Source organism: Mustela lutreola, chromosome 2, assembly GCF_030435805.1.
Source record: "Mustela lutreola isolate mMusLut2 chromosome 2, mMusLut2.pri, whole genome shotgun sequence".
Lineage (NCBI taxonomy): Eukaryota > Metazoa > Chordata > Mammalia > Carnivora > Mustelidae > Mustela > Mustela lutreola.
Window position 1 is genome coordinate 194,481,640 of NC_081291.1, and position 19,686 is coordinate 194,501,325.

At 35.5% G+C, this 19,686-nt stretch overlaps 1 protein-coding gene across 20 annotated transcripts in view; it reads right to left on the reverse strand.

Annotated features, from left to right (window-relative positions):
- Positions 1-19,686, reverse strand: part of ROBO2 (roundabout guidance receptor 2) — a 592,813-nt gene that overhangs the window by 82,842 nt on the left and 490,285 nt on the right. For all 20 annotated transcript variants that reach the window (XM_059164449.1, XM_059164448.1, XM_059164451.1 and 17 more), the window contains 5 exons: positions 16,538-16,743; positions 11,943-12,024; positions 11,367-11,529; positions 9,589-9,755; positions 4,653-4,774 (listed from right to left, as the gene is read on the reverse strand). In XM_059164449.1, coding sequence (XP_059020432.1) covers positions 4,653-4,774; positions 9,589-9,755; positions 11,367-11,529; positions 11,943-12,024; positions 16,538-16,743 — 740 coding nt within the window. The remainder of the gene's footprint in view (positions 1-4,652; positions 4,775-9,588; positions 9,756-11,366; positions 11,530-11,942; positions 12,025-16,537; positions 16,744-19,686) is intronic.

The following is a 19,686-nucleotide window of genomic DNA, read 5'->3' on the forward strand; positions in this document are numbered from 1 at the left end:
GTTTTTTTTTTGTCCTTGAACAAAAACACCCCCACCACACACACTAGAATAACCTTTTTTTAAGCATTTTTAATTTTTTAGAATAACTGCTTTAAAAAAAAAACAGATTTATTGCTATTTTCTCTTGAAACAGTCATGTCTTATCATTTTTGCCTACCCTCGTCATAAGAGCAGTCACTTTGAGAAAGCAGTCCTGGCTAACTATTGTTCCTTCAAGATTAGCCTTGGTAAACCACCTCAGCTGGCAGCATGTCTGACTCCATAGGTTGGGGAATTTATTTCTCTCTTCCAATAACACATCTGTAACTCAAATACTAACAAAGTAATACTTTAAAGACCATGCACATTTAGGAAGTTGAAAATATGGCATGGAAAAAAAGCATTTGGTTACAATTTCTTTGGCAAAAGACCACACCCCTAGTCTGACTTTACTTCACTAAACTGACCTCTCAAACATATACTTAATTTCAAGTGTAACTATAAATTCACGGGGAACAATAGCCTGTGATCTAATTGAACACTCTCTTTTTATTTTATTTTATTTTATTTTATTTTATTTATTTATTTGAGAGAAGACAGTGAGAGAGAGCATGAGAGGCGAGAAGGTCAGAGGGAGAAGCAGACTCCCCATGGAGCTGGGAGCCCGATGTGGGACTCGATCCCGGGACTCCGGGACCGTGACCTGAGCCGAAGGCAGTTGCTTAACCAACTGAGCCACTCAGGCGCCCTGAACACTCTCTTTTTTAAAAACAAAAATACAAGGGTCTAAAAACAACTGATTTGATCATTCAACAGACTGTTATTGAGAGGGTATTTTATAACAGATGTTCTGCTCAGGAGAAACTAAAATGAAAAACATGGGCTCCAGACTCACAGAACTCAACCTCATGAGAGAGAGAGATATGCAAACTAGTCATGACAAGCTTTGTGGGATGCAGAGATGAAGATGACAAGGTTCCTCTCCTGGAAGAACTCCCAGACTACAGACCTGCAATTTTGATCTAATTCGATTTGTTCTTTTAAACTCAGTGACTTTTAAAGTGATTAACTTCATAAACATAATGACTTTGATTCTTACTCAAATAATTTCCACATTTAGAAGCCCCTTAAAAGAGGCCCCTTTGAAACTCCCAACAGAGCAGAGAAAGACTTTTCAACTGAGAATGAGGAAAAATCTGCTATTAAAAATACAATTCTTTCCTTGGCTTTGCTAGTTTTATATTTGGTTAAAGGCACAGAGAGATGGAAGAGGCAAGGCAGATAATACCCCTACTGTGTGTCAATGGAAAAATGATGAGGTCATTTTGTATGTACCCTCCATGGGAACAGGAGAACAGAAATCATTTTGTGCAGAAAACAGAATAAACCTATGCAAAATAATGTTTAAAATGGAATCAGAAACAATGTGATTGTAAGTAATTACTCTTAAAATATTATAACCTTAGTCTTATTTATGTTGAAATTTTATCCAATTTTGTATTCCTAGGACAAAATTTTGATCACATGTTCTTGTTTAAGAAGTAACAAAATGCCCCATTTGGGGCCCTGTGCCAAAATTCTACCATTAAAAAATATTCTTTTCAAATAAATATTTGTCTATAGTTTAAGTAAAAAACACAAAACACAGATTTAAAGTAAATAAGTTCTAATCCTAATTTTACCTCTGAAGTGAGTGTGGGATATTGGGAACATCATTCAACTTGAATACAGGGCTTCCTTTGAGAAAATTAGAGAATTAAGCAAAACAGCCTTAAATGTTATTTTGGGTTTTCCTGTTCTACTATAATAATGCCTTTTTATTTCCCCATATAGATGAAAATGAGTAGTGATGCCTTTTCTGGTGCCTGAGGATAAAGTTAATCACTTCTTCTTTGATTGAAATCTCTCTATAGGGTATGTATATATCTGTTATAGCTCTTATTCTTGTGTACTGTCATTGAGAATTTCCATGTTTCTCTCAAGTAGATTTGTCTCTTTATATAGTTCTCCACCACACCTAGGACAAAATTGTTCCATGAGAATGCTTGTTGATGTATTTATTATTGAGAGGACACTGGAATAATTCTCTTCCATTGTATTTTTTTTTTTTTAAGATTTTATTTATTTATCAGAGAGAGAGAGGGGGAGAGAGCGAGCACAGGCAGACATAATGGCAGTCAGAGGCAGAGGGAGAAGCAGGCTCCCCGCCGAGCAAGGAGCCGGATGCGGGACTCGATCCCAGGACGCCGGGATCATGACCTCAAGGCAGCTGCTCAACCAACTGAGCCATCCAGGCATCCCTCCATTGTATTTTTATACTTCAAATACAATTAATTAAGAACTGGTGAAAAACAACCAGTTTTCCTTTCTTAATGTCCTTTGTTGAAGGAGTTGATAAATGGTTACTTTCCGAAAGAAACTTGGACTGTAGGGATGCCTGGGTGGCTCAGTTCGTGATCCCAGGATCGTGGGATTAAGTTCCCGACTCCTTGTTCAGCAGGAAGCCTGCTTCTCCCTCTGCCTGTCATTGCCCCTGCTTGTATGCTTTCTCTCTTGGTCAAATAAATAAATAAAATCTTAAAAAAAGAAAAAAAAAAAAAGAAAAGAAAAACTTGGACTCTAAAACCAGAAAGCGAGAATCCAATTTCTTACTTAGTCATTCTTCTACTACAGCAAAACAACAATAATAAAAATAGGGACATACTTATAAATACTTTCCCATTAAAATCATTATTAAAGTAAAAGACTTTCTAGGTATTCCTAACTCAAATGTCCATTACTGATACAATGCATAAGATCTATCACATACGCAGACGGCTTAGCAAAGGATTTTTAGAGGTTATAATAGAGAAAGCTCAGATATAAATGAAAAGTTGGCGCGGGCTGTACAATGCATGGGGAAGAACATTACCTGGCTCTTCTTAAAACACAGACACACACATAGACACAAACACATATACACAAGTGTTGGTATCCTCTAATGTGGCTATTTTTATGCTATGTGTTATTTTCACTGCAGTGGCTATCAAGTTATCAAAACATTTTGGAGTTTGATATAACAGTGGGCAGGTTGACATTTAATAATGCATGGAATTGAACAGTCTCAATGCATATTAAAATATCAATGTATTTCTTAAAATACATTAGCTTTTTAGTATCTAAGTCATATTATTAAAATTATATTCATGTTTTGGTGCTATTATACAAGATACAGCTAAAGGAATGTACAGATGATTTATTTAAATTTAGAAGAAAACTTTATCAAATTAAATTTTGTGCTTCAAATGACATCATTAAGAAAGTAAAACCTGAGAGCCTGGGTGGCTCAGTCAGTTAAGCATCTGCCTTCAGCTCAGGTCATGATCACACGGTCCTGGGATCGAGTCCCACATTGTCTCCCTGTTCAGCAAAGAGATCTGCTTCTCCCTCTCCCTCTACCCCGTGCCCACTTGTGCGCATTCTCTCTCTCATGCATGCTCTCTTTCTCAGATAAATCTTTAAAAAACAAAAACAAAAACAAACAAACAAAAACAACCCACGGACTGAGAGAAAATATTTACCAACCATATATCTGATAAGGAGTTTGTATCCACTTTATAAAAAAACACAAGTCTATAATAAGGATGAAAAACCTAACTTAAAAATAAGCAAAGAATTTGAATATCTTCTCTAAAGAAGATATACAAATGCTCAAGCACCTGAAAAAATGGAAAATATCACTAGTCATTAAGGAAATGCAAATCAAAACCACAAGGATATTCCACTCCACACCCACGAGAACAGTTAGAGTCAAAAAAGAAAGAATAACAAGTGTTGAGGAGGATGTGAGAGAATCTGGCAAGGGTGTGGAAGAAACTGGTGGAAACATAAGATGGTAGAACCACTTGGGAAAACATTTGGGCAGTTTATCCAAAGGTTTGAGAGTTATCATTTTACTCAGCAATTCCTAGGTAGATACCAAGCAAAATGAAAACATATGTCAACTTGTTCTCAAATGTTTATGGCTCCCTGATTCATGTTAACCACAACTAGAACCAACTGAAAAGGGCATCAGCTGATGAGAAGGCAGAGGATATGATATATCTGTAGGATAGGATGCTATTCAGTAGTAAAAAGGAACAAAGAACTGTTAGATATTATAACATAGTTGAACCTCAAAAACATTACATTGAGTGAAAGAAGCCAGACACAAAAGATCACAAATTGCATGATTTCATTCATAGCAAAGGAAGAGGCAAATCTATGACAAAAAGTAGATTAGTGGGTGCAAAGAGCTAAAGTGGGGGAATGGAGAAGGCACGTTGCAATGAACACAGGGTTACATTTTCAGATGACGAAATGTTCTAAAACCAGATTCTGATGATGATTGCACAATTCTGTAAATATACCCAAACAGAGTTGTCCATTCTAACTCTGATATGGTAATTATATCTCAAGAAAGCTGTGAAAAAATAAGAAGAAGAAACATGCCATGGTTCTATTGCAATCGATCTATTTTTATTCTACTCTTTTATTCTATGGAATATTTTTCCTTTTTGCCATTAATTACAACTTGATTTTAAATGGTGAGGGTTTCCATTACTATTTGTTTGTGGATTCCCTTTTTCCATCTTTGGTTTGTTTTCTTGAAGGAATAAAAGAAACTGCCATTAAAATTGCTTTTGAAAACTTACCGTCCACGTGACTTGAACTGTGGTGGGAGTCAACACAACTGGAGTATGAAGACGGACAATGACATCTCCTAGTTCTTTCTGTACTTGTCTATGGTCCACTCCTTGTGCTGGTGGGCTGATATCTACAGAGATAACCATTCCCAAAATTTAAAAATTCCTAGTAAAATTTTAATGTGTATTACACAAGCCATTAGGTCATTAGAAATAATTGTAGGGCAAAAAACAAAACTTTGTGACAAAAAACATTAAAGCGTATTTATATACATACCATCCCTGCTAGGACCTAATTTGAGAGACGATATTTATCTCTACTAAAATAAAATTAATAAAAGTGTTTGTAATCTCTCACTCCCTTCAAATACATTGTTGTGGAAGATCTATTATTTGCTTATTAAAGAACGAAGTATGTGCCACAAGACATCTCTAGAAGCATCAGTTTTCTACAGATGTTGGCATATTGGAGGACTTTCCCGAGTAGTTAATGGAGCTATCTCTGAAAACTGCTGTTTAGGAATTTGTTCAATCCCTTGTCCCAATTGGTAGATTGTATGTTGTTACTCCTTGACCTATTCCAGACTGGAAGCATGGAAAAGAAAGTGATGAGGGAGACGTGGGAAGTGAATTATGTCACTAAAGGTTAACAAAGTGAGGGAAAGAAGAGGAAAAAGCCCTCAAATTTACAAAAATACTTCTGAAAAATTTAGGATACTTTTTAAATGTTCTAAAGTAATCAATTTTGAACACAACTTTAATATCTGATCCAAAAAAAAGAAAAAGAATTCGGCTGTTTTTGGAAGTGATTGGGGGAAGGGAGAAGGAGACAGAATTACAATATTTAGAATCCTATATGCTCAGTCATACATTGTTCAGCTGCCCCAGTATTCACCATTCCCATAATACTAGTCTCCTGTTTCATATAATGGTTTATATTCTGTGTGCCCATTAAGAAAAAAATAGAGAGAAATCATAGACTTCCGAGTTCATCAAATTGATATCAAATACTGAATTTCACACAAACTCAAATCAACTACGCTAACTGTTGCACTGCAATGTTAAGTTGATTTTTTTTTTCCTCCAGCTATCTTTTAAGGAAGGAAGCCTCATTTAAAATAATTGATTTTCTTAATCCTGTTTTCTCCTATTTTCTCGAGCCACAATGCAACACTCGGCAAAAATACTTGTAAAGTGCATATCTCAGCCATAATTTAAATTGGATGCACTAAAAAACTGGGACCTACATAGGGGAGGTAGCAGAAGGATGGGCAAATGGGTGAAGGGGAGTGAGAGGTATAGGCTTCCAGTAATGGAATGAGTAAGTCATGGAATGAAACCCACAGCATAGGGTAGAGAACAAACTGGTAGTTTCCAGAGCGAAGAGGGAGATGGGCGAAATAGAAGAAGAGGACTCAGAGTACATGTACTGGGGCATCTGGGTGGCTCAGTGGGTTAAAGCCTCTGCCTTTGGCTCGGGTCATGGTCCCAGGGTCCTGGGATTGAGCCCCTCATCGGGCTCTCTGCTGGGCGGGTTTGCCAGCTTCCCTTCCTCTCTCTCTGCCGGCCTCTCTGCCTAATTGTGATCTGTCTGTCAAATAAATAAAGAAAATCTTTAAAAAAAGAAAAAGCGTATATGTACTATGATGAGCAATGAGTAATGTATAGAATTACTGAATCATTAGATGGTATACCTAAAATGAATATAATACTGAATATCAATTACACTCGAATTTAAAATCAAATAAATATTTCTTTAAAGCCGCAGCACAGGAAACATAGTCAATGATATTGTAATAGCATTGAATAGTGATAGACGGTAGCTGCACTTGCGGTGAGCATAGGATAACACAGAGAGAAGTTGAATCACCATGTTATATGCCTGAAACCAATGTAATATTGTATGTCAGCTATACTAAAAAAATTAAAAAAAAAAAAAAACAGAAAAGAAAATTCTCAAGGACCTTAGTGTGATGTGGAAGAATGCATATAATATAATCAGAGGGGGAGATAAATCATGAGAGACTGTGGACTCTGAGAGATAAACTGAGGGTTTTGGAGGGGCGGGGTGGGGTGGGGGGTGGGGTGAGCCCAGTGGTGGGTATTGTGGAGGGCACTGCATGGAGCACTGGGTGTGGTGCTTAAGCAATGAATTTTGGAACACTGAAAAAAAAATAAAATAAAATTTAAAAAATGAAAAAAAAATGAATATAATGATATTTGACATTGGCATTACATATAGTATATAATGAAAGTGTTGCTTTTATTTAATATTTGGAATTTATATCATTAATTCCCAAATTTGATTTTAATTAAAATAGCAGGATTAAAATACCTTAAACCTCTTCTATTGTTTTCCAACCCTCTGTACCGATTTGAGTAAATCACAAACTTATCTCATGACTCAGGATATATATTTGCTATTATTTGGAAAATGTATAATGTAAACGATAAAAAAAATGAGTGAAAAAACTGGGACATAAATAATTGGGAACCAGGTTTTGGTGAATTTTTCTCCCCAGTTCCACTGTTTTTCATCCTTAACATAAATAGCAGAGCTATTCTACTTGATCCAGAAAAAAAAAATTATTAATAATATGTGAATAATATTAACCTTTGCTGACATATCTGTGTCTACTGTGATGTTGACGCTACAAGTATTTGCTGCCTTCCCAAAGAATTCCAAATTCTATGGTACTTAATAACTTTCAAAATAAGACCTCACACAGCAAAGTGTCCTTTGAAAAGAAGTGCTTCACAGAATGCAAAGCTGCTGAAAGTGTTGTGTCAAAAAATGAAACTGACATTCAAACACACAATATGAGTTTTCCTATTAAATATCTGTTAAGAGAACATAAGTCTTTTGCTCTATATAGTCTCTCAGCTGGATCAAGCCAGATCACAAACAACTTCTCATTCATCTTTTTGGACCTCTTCACCGAGAAGTTATTTTATGAGCCAAGATTTAGTGACTGGCAGAGGTCTGCCGGATATAATCACACCCAAAGTCTTCCCTACTCTGTGATCTCTCTCGCCTTCCATTAGAGCTACACACAAAAACTGTTTCTGTCTACACTGGTAAAAATGACCCCGGTACTCTGATTTCTTGAGTTAAAGCCACAAACATCTTCAGGTTCCATAATTTAATTTACTCATTAAATTCAGGCCCACTGAAAGCAACTGGATCCAAGCAAAGTAAAAATATAACCAGTTTCAGATCTTCAAATTTCTCGTTGTACTTTTTATTTTCTGGAGACAGGTTCTTTACCTACAGGCCCTTTATCATCATGGAAAATTAATCACATTACTGCTTAGAGAACAATAGAGAAGTGGCATTCCCTCCTCCCCTGACTGTCATCATGTCAGCAACGTTCTAAAATCACGTGGGGACTATTTCACTCGATTTCTTTAAGGCGCCCTTCTCTGTTATAAGAACGTGCGAGTTACTATCACGGCACTACATTGTAATTATAATAATATTTTTATGGCTGTATGGTGCTTTTCATTGCATAAAAATACTACTTTGAATTATATCTTGTTCAAAGCCTTTTACAAATAGGAAATAATTAACCCTTTCTCAAGAACCCTGCGGGAAGTCAGTTGTAACCAATAATAAAGCCACAAGGTCTGTTTTATTAATTCCCCCCATGAACTAGTAGGAAGGGAACTTATAATGCAGCATCCTGTTTTAACCCCTCGACTCCAGTGATTCTTAATTTGAGAAGAAAGATCTTCAGTTTTGAAATTATAATATTCTGCGTGTTCAAGTTTTTATTTCAATTCCAGTAGTTAGCATACAGTGTCCTGTTAGTTTCAGGTGTAGGACAGAGTGATGGCAGAGTTCCTCACCCAGGGCTTATCACAGCATGTGCGGTCCTTAATCCCCAACAGGGATTTCACCCATCCCCCACCTCCTCCTGGTAACTGTCAGTTTGTTCTCTAAATTAAGAGTCTGTTTCTTGATTTCTCTCTTTTCCCTTTGCCCATCTGTTTTGTTTTTTATTTTTTTAATCAGTCAAAAGAATTGTATACCTCCGGAAGAAAACCTGATTTATTCCTTTCGGAAACAAATTGCTCCTTTAAACTAACCTGGTCTGATAAAAAAAAATGAAAGAAAACAAACAACAAAAACAAAAAGCCCACCCACTGTAGGAATTCTTGTCAAACTTGAGCAGAATCATCTGCCAGAGAGCACCCTAACACAGACTGCTGGGCGGTACCCCCAGAGCTTCTGAGCTGGGGCCTGAGACTGAAATTCTACCGTGGTCCTAGGGGATGCAGCTGCTGCTCCCGTGGGAGCTCTGCCTGGAGACCCACTGTGCTATAAAAATAGAATTCTTAAACAATAGGGGTAATTTTGATATCCCCATCTGGGCATTAGATCCATTAAAGATCACTTTTTGCATTGTATCATTAACTTTCAAAGGAGACCAGTTTCCTCCTTTTGAAATATAGTAAAGTTCTAACTTAGCTGATTTACTACGTAAGTGTAAACAATTATTTTGTTTATTTATTTATTTTTTACTCAACAGACCCTGGCAGCTCCGAGAGGAGGACTCATTTACCAAGTGAACAGCAAGTTCCCTTCTCCTTCCCTGTATTGAGTCTAAAGAATCCTTGTAACAGGGCGCCTGGGTGGCTCAGTGGGTTAAGCCGCTGCCTTCCGCTCAGGTCATGATCTCAGGGTGCTGGGATCGAGTCCCGCATCGGGCTCTCTGCTCAGCAGGGAGCCTGCTTCCCTCTCTCTCTCTCCGCCTGCTTCTCTGTCTACTTGTGATTTCTCTCTGTCAAATAAATAAATAAAATCTTAAAAAAAAAAAAAAAAAGAATCCTTGTAACAGGTAAGGCAGACACATTTCTCTTTCCTCAGGCAATCCCTTTGTTCTTAAATTGCTGCTGAACGCCTCCTTCCAGAACCAGTCGCCTTTACAGCCCTTGAAATTACCTTGTGTGCGCACGGGATCTGACATGGGACTTGGGTCACTGAGACCTTGGGGGTTGATCCCTCTGACCATGAATAAATAGATCGTATTGGGCCGCAATCCCCTCACTGTGTAGAGTGTGGTCTTTACATGGTTTGCCACCGTCTGCCAGCTGTTGCTCACCGATTGGCTGAAACAGGAACAGAACTTTCATTTAAAGACCAGTCGTGAAGGTATTGGCAATGGAGTTGGGTATCAATGACAAAAGTTAATGGCTGAAAATTAAACACACACACGCACAACACTTGAAGTGTTAAGCCCAATAAATGAAACATTTGGATGATTTCGGTTTATTCAACAACAAAGCCGAGCCCACCTAACGGAAGTGCCATGCACAACAAAATTAAACTCAGCCCAGGAGATGTGACAGCCCGTTGCTAATGCACAGCAGCCCACTAAATGAATACCTGTAAAAGGAACAGAGGCCAAGATCACAACATCAAGTTTATACAATAAATATGGTCCTCGTGAATGTATGTATATATACCTTGAAAAGAATTAACCTGTAGAAAGAATAAATGGACTACAGAGTAAATTATGCCAATACATTTTCCTGTTACAAGGTGTGTTTTCTTTTGCATCAATTCCACATGCAATATTATAATAGAGCCTTCTAAAACTACATATCTGTAAAAGAAGAAAGGAAGCATGTAAGGAATATTTTCCTTTGGTCACATTTTTAATAAAATTGTACATTATACAGTATGTGATTTCTCATCTTCAAATGGTGAAATACCTCTGAATCTAGATGTGGAGACCCCTTAACAGCCCGCCAGAGATGGGATGCCCATTTAGAAAACTTTGTCTAAGGTCAAATGCTGCTTTTGTTCATAATGAGGAAAGAATGGGATTTTTCAGGGCTGCCCGTTCACTTTTCAAAAGTTCTTATACGTCAAAGCATGAAAATTATAGAAAAGCTGTCTTTTGAAAGTTGGAAATGATGTATTTGTTGATCGTTACCTTAAATAGATTAGGGAAGCCTAAAACGAAAGTAATGGTTTGTCCTAATGCTTTAAAATGACAGGTGCTATTGCTATCTTTATAAAAGCAAATAAAAGAACATTGAAACAATACAAACTTCATTTTCCCATATGTGTAAGTATTTTATCAAATTCTCACAATGACTTCATCATGACATTTGCTAATGTATAGTCTATATCCTTATATTAATGACAATTTTTTCAAGTAACAATTGGACATATTTTTTCCTTTCAGCAACCAGAAGTGCATGGAATCAATTCTTTAATTGTAGCTTTTCATTTTTTTCTTAGGCATACCCCAAAGCTTCACTAAAATATATAGCACAAAAACAGTGGAACTATTTTAAATTCTGCTGTAATTATGAGAAAGCAAGTTTCCAGGATTCCATGCCTCAATAAACAATGCAGAACTTAAAAAGTGTCCAGCCTAATTCAATTATTTTCGGCCTAGTTCTAATGACAAATTCTCATCTTAAGTCTTAACAATGGTCAGAGTAAAGAAAGGAGCTAAGTGGTTAGGTGTTGAGCTAGATCCCCATAGACTTAGGGGTGGGTAATGCATATTTAGTCCTATTATCAAGTTATAAGTGGAAAAAAACCAACTAGAGTCTATTCTTGAATAAAATCAGATAAATACTTAAAATGAATTGTTAAACATGTTCTTAAGATAAAACAGCAGGATAGCTCACGTGAGATTTTAGGATATAGGAGCTTAAGCAACAACCCAATGGAGAAAAAAAAAAAAAGGAACTGTCCCATACCTGAAAGCCTCAATGATATATGCACTTGCTGGAAGGGCTCCAGGGGTACCTGGTTGCCAGGACAAGGTGACACTGTTCTTAGTAACATCAGTGACCTGTGGTTTGGATGGTGACCCTGGCAGGTCACTTAAGTCATAATTTTTACTGATTGTTGCTCCAGATTCTATAGAGGACAAACAGAAAATGCTTCATTCCTGATTGCATAAGATGCCATAACACTTAACAGAAGGAAAATGGTCTATTAAAGAAGTTGACCTAGACAACAAGCAATTCATCTTCATGAATCAAAAGTATGTAAATGAATACTTGCCTTTCCTACATGTTATTAAATGTTTACTTTCATGCAAGATCACTAGAATTGCTTGCTCTTCAGGTAGAGGAAATAAGTTTATCGAGGACAAATGTATCAAGCTGCATATATGCAATGTCATGTGGAGAAATTAAAAAGTGGCATATGACTTCATTTTTGTAGTCAGTGAATTTAAAATTTTGATTATTTGATTGTTATTTGATGACGAACTAATTACTGAAATGGGCTCAAGATTTCTTCTGTTGAGATCATTCCCAAGGACTCACCTGTCACGTCCAGCACAGCACTCCACGAAGTCTCCCCACTTGAACTTGTAGCCACACAAGTGTAAGTACCAGTATCAGAAATCTAGTGTGCAACAAAGGGAGACAATTCAATTATTTTAATTAATTTGTAGAGTACTCAATCTCAAGGAGGTAATATTTCATTTCTTAAAATGTGATGTATCATTTGGCTGTCCAAATAGTTCATTAGTCAATCATACATGCATACAAAATATTAATTAACTCATATAATATTATTTATTCATAACAGGAATTGAATGATTTTTTTTTTTTTTTTTTTGTATTTCAACAACTAAATGTTATTTGTCTGGTAAACTCAATTTGTCTGTTCCTCTTCCCTCCAATGTAATACCTTTATCTTCGTATAACTCCAATTTACAATGGGGTTTCACTGTGTCAGAGTCACATATGGACAACTCACAACAGAATTTTTCAGAATCCTATAAATATTCAGAGATCAGTAATGCAAAACTATCTTTTCCACCTTAATACATTATATTTCAATGGACAAAATGCACTCAGAGTCAATAAGGATTGTGATACCAGGTGGCTGACTTTTTTTTTTAAAGACATGGAGAAAAGTGAAGGAAAAAAAAACCAAACAGGTCGCTCCCTTCAAATAGACTGGTATTCACTTATATTTAGATTTTAGTAGTGTTACAGAGAATGAGATAAAATTATATCATAAACACACAAACCATGTCTAAGGAATCCCTGCAGTTTAGAGCCGAAAGGGACCAAGCAAATAATCTCATGCCCCACTCTTTAAAGCATATTTAAGAACTGCCATTCCATTGATCACTTAAAATGCTTTTATTATTAGCTGAAGAACAGGAAAGGATTTTTTTTAAGTAGTTGATAATATAATCAAAAGTTCTCTTTTATAACTGTACAAGGTATACATTTCTGTGATTATGCTTTGGCAAAAGGCACCAATCAATGAAAAAGTGTATATCAAAAATCCTTGTGGTTGAGTTCTGTGGGCCTAGAGTAGAAACAGATTGATTCACACTGGTTTAGAGATGAGCCTGGGAAGAGAAACTGATCACCAGTCTGAATAAGGCAAGTCACATGACGCAAAGTTAAAATTCTGTGAAGAACATGAGTCTAATTGTTGATGAAATATGAGGGTTCACGGAATATAGTCTCTTCTGGGTCCACAGAGTAAGTGTATTGATGACTCAACCTTCCGCAATGGATTCTCAGGTACATCGTTAGTGCATGGATGTTACTGCTGGGCCACCATTTTAATTGATTTTAAATGTCATTATGTATTTTAACTTGAGTTTCAAACTGCTCTGAGCATCGTTCTCTGCCATATTATCTTCATACAATTGTCTTCTATTATACAGCGGGATGATGGGGGATAGCCATTGTCAAAAGAGCCATTCTTTCGCACGTGGCTGTATGTGCATTATAGTCATTAGAAATCTCTCCATTTAAGAAGCATCACTCACAAACTAAATATAATGAGCCAAGGTTGGATTTTAATGCGATGTTCATTTGAATGTGGTCTGTGAAAGAGTAAAGAATTTGCATTTTATTATAGCTGTTGAACTAAAATGTAGCACTTGTTATTATGTGCAAATGCTTAAAGAAGGGTATGTAGGTAATGCTTCTTAACTGCATCTCCTTGTCATTGTGGAGAGACACAGTCTGACATTAGCGGTGGTAGGTAGGTTTTAATGAGTATTGGAATATTCTACTCCTCAAAAGATACAGATTCAGTTACCAATTAGCTGGACTAGGAGAACACAGTGTTCATCACATTATTTCCGCCCCCCCACCCCACATTAAGTACCAAAAAAAAAAAGGAAAGAAATAGTGAGACACAAAGGAATATGACCTATAGAAACCCTCATTTGACTATACAAGTGAAGTAGTGTAAAAACACATTTTTATCTCACTTTAAAGACAGTCAGAAAAAGAACAACATTTTCATACTGGAGTTTATCAAAAGCCCTGTCAAAAGCCGAAATATCGTTGCTAAAACTCACTCTTCAATCACCATCATCATCACTACCTTTATTCTTATTCCTTTAACTTTAAATAATTTCTTTTTGGCTCATGAGTGCTTCATCTCTCTTCTTTCCTTTTCCTTTATCCTTAACCAAGTGCTTTAAAAAGAGATTAATGCATTGGCACACTCCATCACCTGCTTTTTTCCTTGCGTGGTTGGCTGCAGACAAGCCCCCAGGAACTTGCATCTCAGAGACACGACTCAGAAGCCTGACACAGGGCTTGAAGTTTGTTTGACATCATCAAGCACCCACCTTTAATTGCTTCTTTCAAACACTACTGGGGATCTTGACTATTCAAGCACACCTTTTAATTCAGTGGTACAGTGAAAATGCATTAACCTCCATGGCCCAAGTCTGTCTTTAGCCCAAAGAGAGAGGTGAAAGTGTTTACTCAAGGAGAGGTGGCATTAATTTTTTAATAACTCCCATTTGTTCAAAGAAAGTTAGCAATTAATTCAGAATCAGTAAAGAAATAGGCTAAAATCCGTATTAATTTATCTTTTAACTGAATTTGACAGCATTTTTTCCTAATTCAAGCAATAATTAAGGCCTATGTCTCAAAATTAAAAAGAAAACATTAAATATTAATTTTATTAACAAATATACAAATTAACAAAGGTTTGCGTGCTTTGAGTGTGCATGGACATACGACAAAAAGAGTCCTTCATTTTTTGTAAATATCTGGGTGATACACTGATAAATACCAAGTAAACACATAATTAACTATAAATATATTTGTATTTTAAGAGAAGAAATAATCCATGTTGTAATCAATTGAAAATACATGTAGTGAAAAATATTTTAACTTCTTCCCTAGCTTCCAGATAGTAAAATTCAGCATTGTTTTTCTGTTTTTTTTGTTTTGTTGTTGTTGTTTGTTTGTTTTGTGTTGTTGCTGTTGTTCTTGTTTTAATCTTGGCTCCTATTTCTACCCAGATACCAGATTCTACATTGCTTTTCCACCAAATATTTTTTTATTTAATTTTTCTTCATGCACTATATTAGTTATCTTAATTCTGGCTCTCATTCCCAATCTTTTGACTATTCTAGCAAACTCTGCAGTGTCAGCATAGTGATTCCCACATGGAGGGGGTGCTCTGTATATTTTGTTGAATGAAAGTGAATATACTCATAGAGGGCAGGTGGTCCCTATCTGGTACTCGCACCTTGTATAATCAATCCTTCCCCTCGAATGTGTGTGGGACCTGTTGACTTGCTTCTGGACCACAGAAGATGGCAAGGGTGACAGGATGTCACATTTGTGATTATGTAACATAAGGTCATAATACTTGTCTTGCCAGGAGACTCCCTTCCTCATTCACTTTGAGGAAGCAAGTAGTCAAAATGGGAATATCAATATGGCAAGGAATTAAAGGCAACCTCCGGTCCACAGCAAACGAGATTCTGAGGTAATCCGTATGATGGCCATTTGGTACTGATTGCTGCAGCAATCACGTTGCTTAGAAGCAAATTTATCCCCAATCTTCAGATGAGACCACAACTCGGATACCAGATTATCCCTTTGTGAGACCCAGAAGTGGAAGACCCAACTAAGTCACACCCAGGCTCCTTACCCCACAGAAACAAATAAATGTATGTTGCTTTAAGCCTCTAAGTGTTTGCTGATATTGTTAAACAGTAGACAGGTAATGCAATATTCAGTAAGAGGCATTTGAGTTGCTTCTGGAGTAAGTTTAATCTGTTAAATCGGCAGGAATAGTCGCCATCTTCCAATAAAAGAACAGCAATGACTTGTCCTTGCCCACAGGCTTAAATCTAAACTCTACAGCAACTTAAACTAAAATGTAAGATTTTCCACCAACTAGCCAAATCTACCTTTTATGTACTCAATCTTATCTCTTCAGTTTTTCACATAATAGCTTGGCCAAGCCAAGTTGTCCACCTTTCTTTCTTTCTTTCTTTCTTTCTTTCTTTCTTTCTTTCTTTCCTTCTTTCTTTCTTTCTTTCTTTTTTTGAAGATTTTATTTATTTATTTGACAGACAGAGATCACAAGTAGGCAGAGAGGCAGGCAGAGAGAGAGAGAAGGAAGCAGGCTCCCTGCTGAGCAGAGAGCCCGATGTGGGACTCGATCCCAGGACCCTGAGATCATGACCTGAGCCGAAGGCAGCGGCTTAATCCATTGAGCCACCCAGGCGCCCAAAAGTTGTCCACATTTCTTTACAAACTCCCTTTGTTCATGACAGTAAATCAGAAGGATCTGACACTTTCAAATTACTTTAAATATCCCATTACCATCATTAACTTCATGTGTTTAAGATTTTCAGCTTTATCAATTGGATACGTACAAGTTGGAATGAAAGAATTAAAAGTTTCTGTTATGATCTTATCATTAACATAAGGACTTTCCTTCTAATATCAGTTCATCAAATGATGAATTTGAAATAAGAAATAGGGAAATAAGAAATAACAGGGCCTATAATAAAAGGTACAGCAACTATGCTAGTATGGAAGATTTTAAGTTTACAAAGCCACTTCCCCCGAGGGCAATACTTACGTTGAAATGAAGACCCAAACACAAGTCAAGCATCACTTACCCGTAAATTCTTAATCTGCAGTGTTCCTTGTTCTTGTATAGTTGCTCTTGGATCTCTACCCAGAAAAGTAAATCCCTCCTTCAACCAGCTAATTATAGGAAGAGGATCCCCAGTAGCTTTACATTTCAGTAATGCTGTACCATCTACTGCTAGTGTTTGGTTGGCCGGGCCTTGTAGAATTATGGGTGGAGGTCTATCTGTCAAAACTAAAGGATAAGGATATTTTTAGTATATTTTAACTTCTCAGAATTTATATTATAGTATTAGATGCATATTACATATATATTATCTATAATTTATCCTGCATATTCTATGCCCATTATGTATCTATCATCTATACATACTATAATATATATACAGCATATTTACTGAGGACATACTATCGTTTATAACTTACTCTGAATTACCTACGGTAGATGACAATAAAATAAATTCTGACATTATAGTATTGTTGAAAGTATTTATCATATTAAAATAAAAATATGGAGAGTTCATAGCAGTTATTCACAAAATGTACATTTTATCTCTTACATGCATATTTAAGAAAGCCTATAGAATGTCATATGGGTAGAAACAATTTTCTTCTTTGTTTTCATTATAAATATACATATAATACATAATTTCACCCTTCAAAGCACCTTGCTCTCTCTCTATATATATTTATACATGTACATATATATAGACTATGATATGTTGGTTGATATTAAATTACTAGATATAAACACTATTTCCAAGATTATGACACTGGGCCTTAGATTACAGTATTATGATCTGGGTGATAGGATTTATCTAGTCCTTAGAATGAAGCAGTAATCTAGTTATACTCTATTTATGGTATGACAAATTAGGGTTTTCATGTAAAAATCAGTGTTTACATATATATCAATTCCTGTGTTCATCTGGGTAAAATTTCCACAATTCATGATTAAGTTAAAAAAATAAATTAAATAAATAAAACAAATAATTTAAGAAAGTGTTTTTGTAATTAAATTGTTTCATGACAGTATCTTCAGTGTCTTTGGAAGTATTTCATAATGATTTAGGAAATATAGCAGCATGTTAGTATTAGTTAAATGGATGATGGAAAGAGTCAATTGGATGCAAACTTTCATCCAGAAGTCATTAGAAGAACACTTCATAACAAAACTGACACGTCCAGGTCCAAGGAAGGCTTTGTTAAGAGAAAGTTCTAAAAAAAGTTGCATGGATTTTGGTTAATTACTCAAAATATTTATGCATATTTATATTATGTTTATTATATAATTACCAAAATAAGTATACCACAGATAAACATAAAACTTTCACAGAAAGGAAAAACAGTTGTGGATTTTAATGATTATTAAGCAACAATGAGGAGAAAGTATCTACAAAGTTTTTTTGTGTGTGTGTTACAATGTACCTTATCAAAATGTCATTTTGCTCATTAATACTCTAATCTCCTTTGTCCACCAGATTATCTATTTCCCAATCTATATGCAGCATCTTTATTATTAGGATTTGTGGTTTTGGGGGAAAAACATTAAATTAAATAGCCCCTTTACAGCCTACCACGAGAAAGCCAACCAATTTTAATTTAAAATAGGAGTTATGAAATAGATCTACTGCATGTGCATGTCAAGATGCAGTGAACTTCTAATCAACCTAAACTACTACATCAAAATATATATTAAAATGTGTATGTGTGTCTATGCACACATATAAAAACCTTATAAAAAACTAAAAAAATGAAATTTTGTTTGTGTATTATTTATAAAAATTAGAACTATATCTTTCATGATTTTCTTGATCAAATTCTTCATTTTAGAAGTAAATAAAATAATCTTCAGATAATGTGAAAATACAATGTTATATTAATTCTGACCCATACTACACAATCGATATCCAACCTGAATATTCGTGGAATTCATTTTCTTTATGGGTCAAAATTGAAGGGGTAAATCACAAAACATGAATAATTCTAAATTCAATGAGAAAAATGGGTCTACATTACTAGAATAGAATCTATTTATTCAATTTTAAATATTCTTACTGCTTTTTTTCAAATTAAATATCTCTACAGAATTCAGGTAACTTCTCATAACCTGTTTTTATTTTTATATCCCTGAAATCATTAGATATTGTCAAGGACATCTAATTACTTTCTTTCTTTTTTATTGCTCAAATGAGTAGCTCAATGTCTTTTTAATGAATTTGATCAATAAAGTAATTGAAAATCTCCTCGCCAGAAGGAATTTTCAGTTTCAAAGATGTTATGGGTGAAAGATGACCGCAGGTTTCCATGACACTGAGGTTAAAGGTTAAATGAACATTTAGGGTTTCCAGTGATCTGTGAACAATTCCCTGGTTTTCTCTAACTATGCATTATAAATCCTCAATAAACCATTTATATAAGATCATGGTGTGACATTTGTTGTCAATATAATATATAAATAATTTCTTCTCTCTAGTCCTTTTAGATGCTATTGGTTGCACTCAGCATTCTCATTATAATTTCCTAATTTTCTGAAAGAAAAAGAGCAGAAGGAAAGAAGAAATAAACAGTGCCAACGAATTAATGAGAAGGTCTTCTGAAAGGATATTTTGAAATTCAAGTATATTGAAGCATCTTCATTCAATCTATAATCAGTAAAATTATCACTCAACAGAACATTTCATCACCATTAGCAATCTCATCTTATATGAACACTTGAGTTAAAAATACCTCCAAGAAAGGAGTCTAAGTGCAAAAATGTAGCAACAGAAACACTGCTCTACGTGTTTTGCTTGTTTCTCTGAATATGACATACATTTTTTATTCTACAGTGGAATTTCAACTGGCCCTAAATTGCCCTGGGTCACACCCTCCAAAAAATGTTGCAAATGAAAATGATAGCTTACATACCATTAAATTGTTAACCAATCTGAAAACTCAACAAAACTATGAATAGAAGCTAAAGTCATAAGTCAATGTACCAAGTTAGTATTTAGAAAGAGTTATTTGTAATAAATAATGTGTGTGGGGGGGGGTTAGGTCGTGAAGTTAGAGTTCTTTCCTGTCAAAATCAATAACTCTATAACCTTCATTCAATATTTTTGCAAAAGGATCTTGACTTTGTGATTGCTTACTTAAGTAAAAATCAATGTAGGAATTAATATTCAAGCCAGTTGTA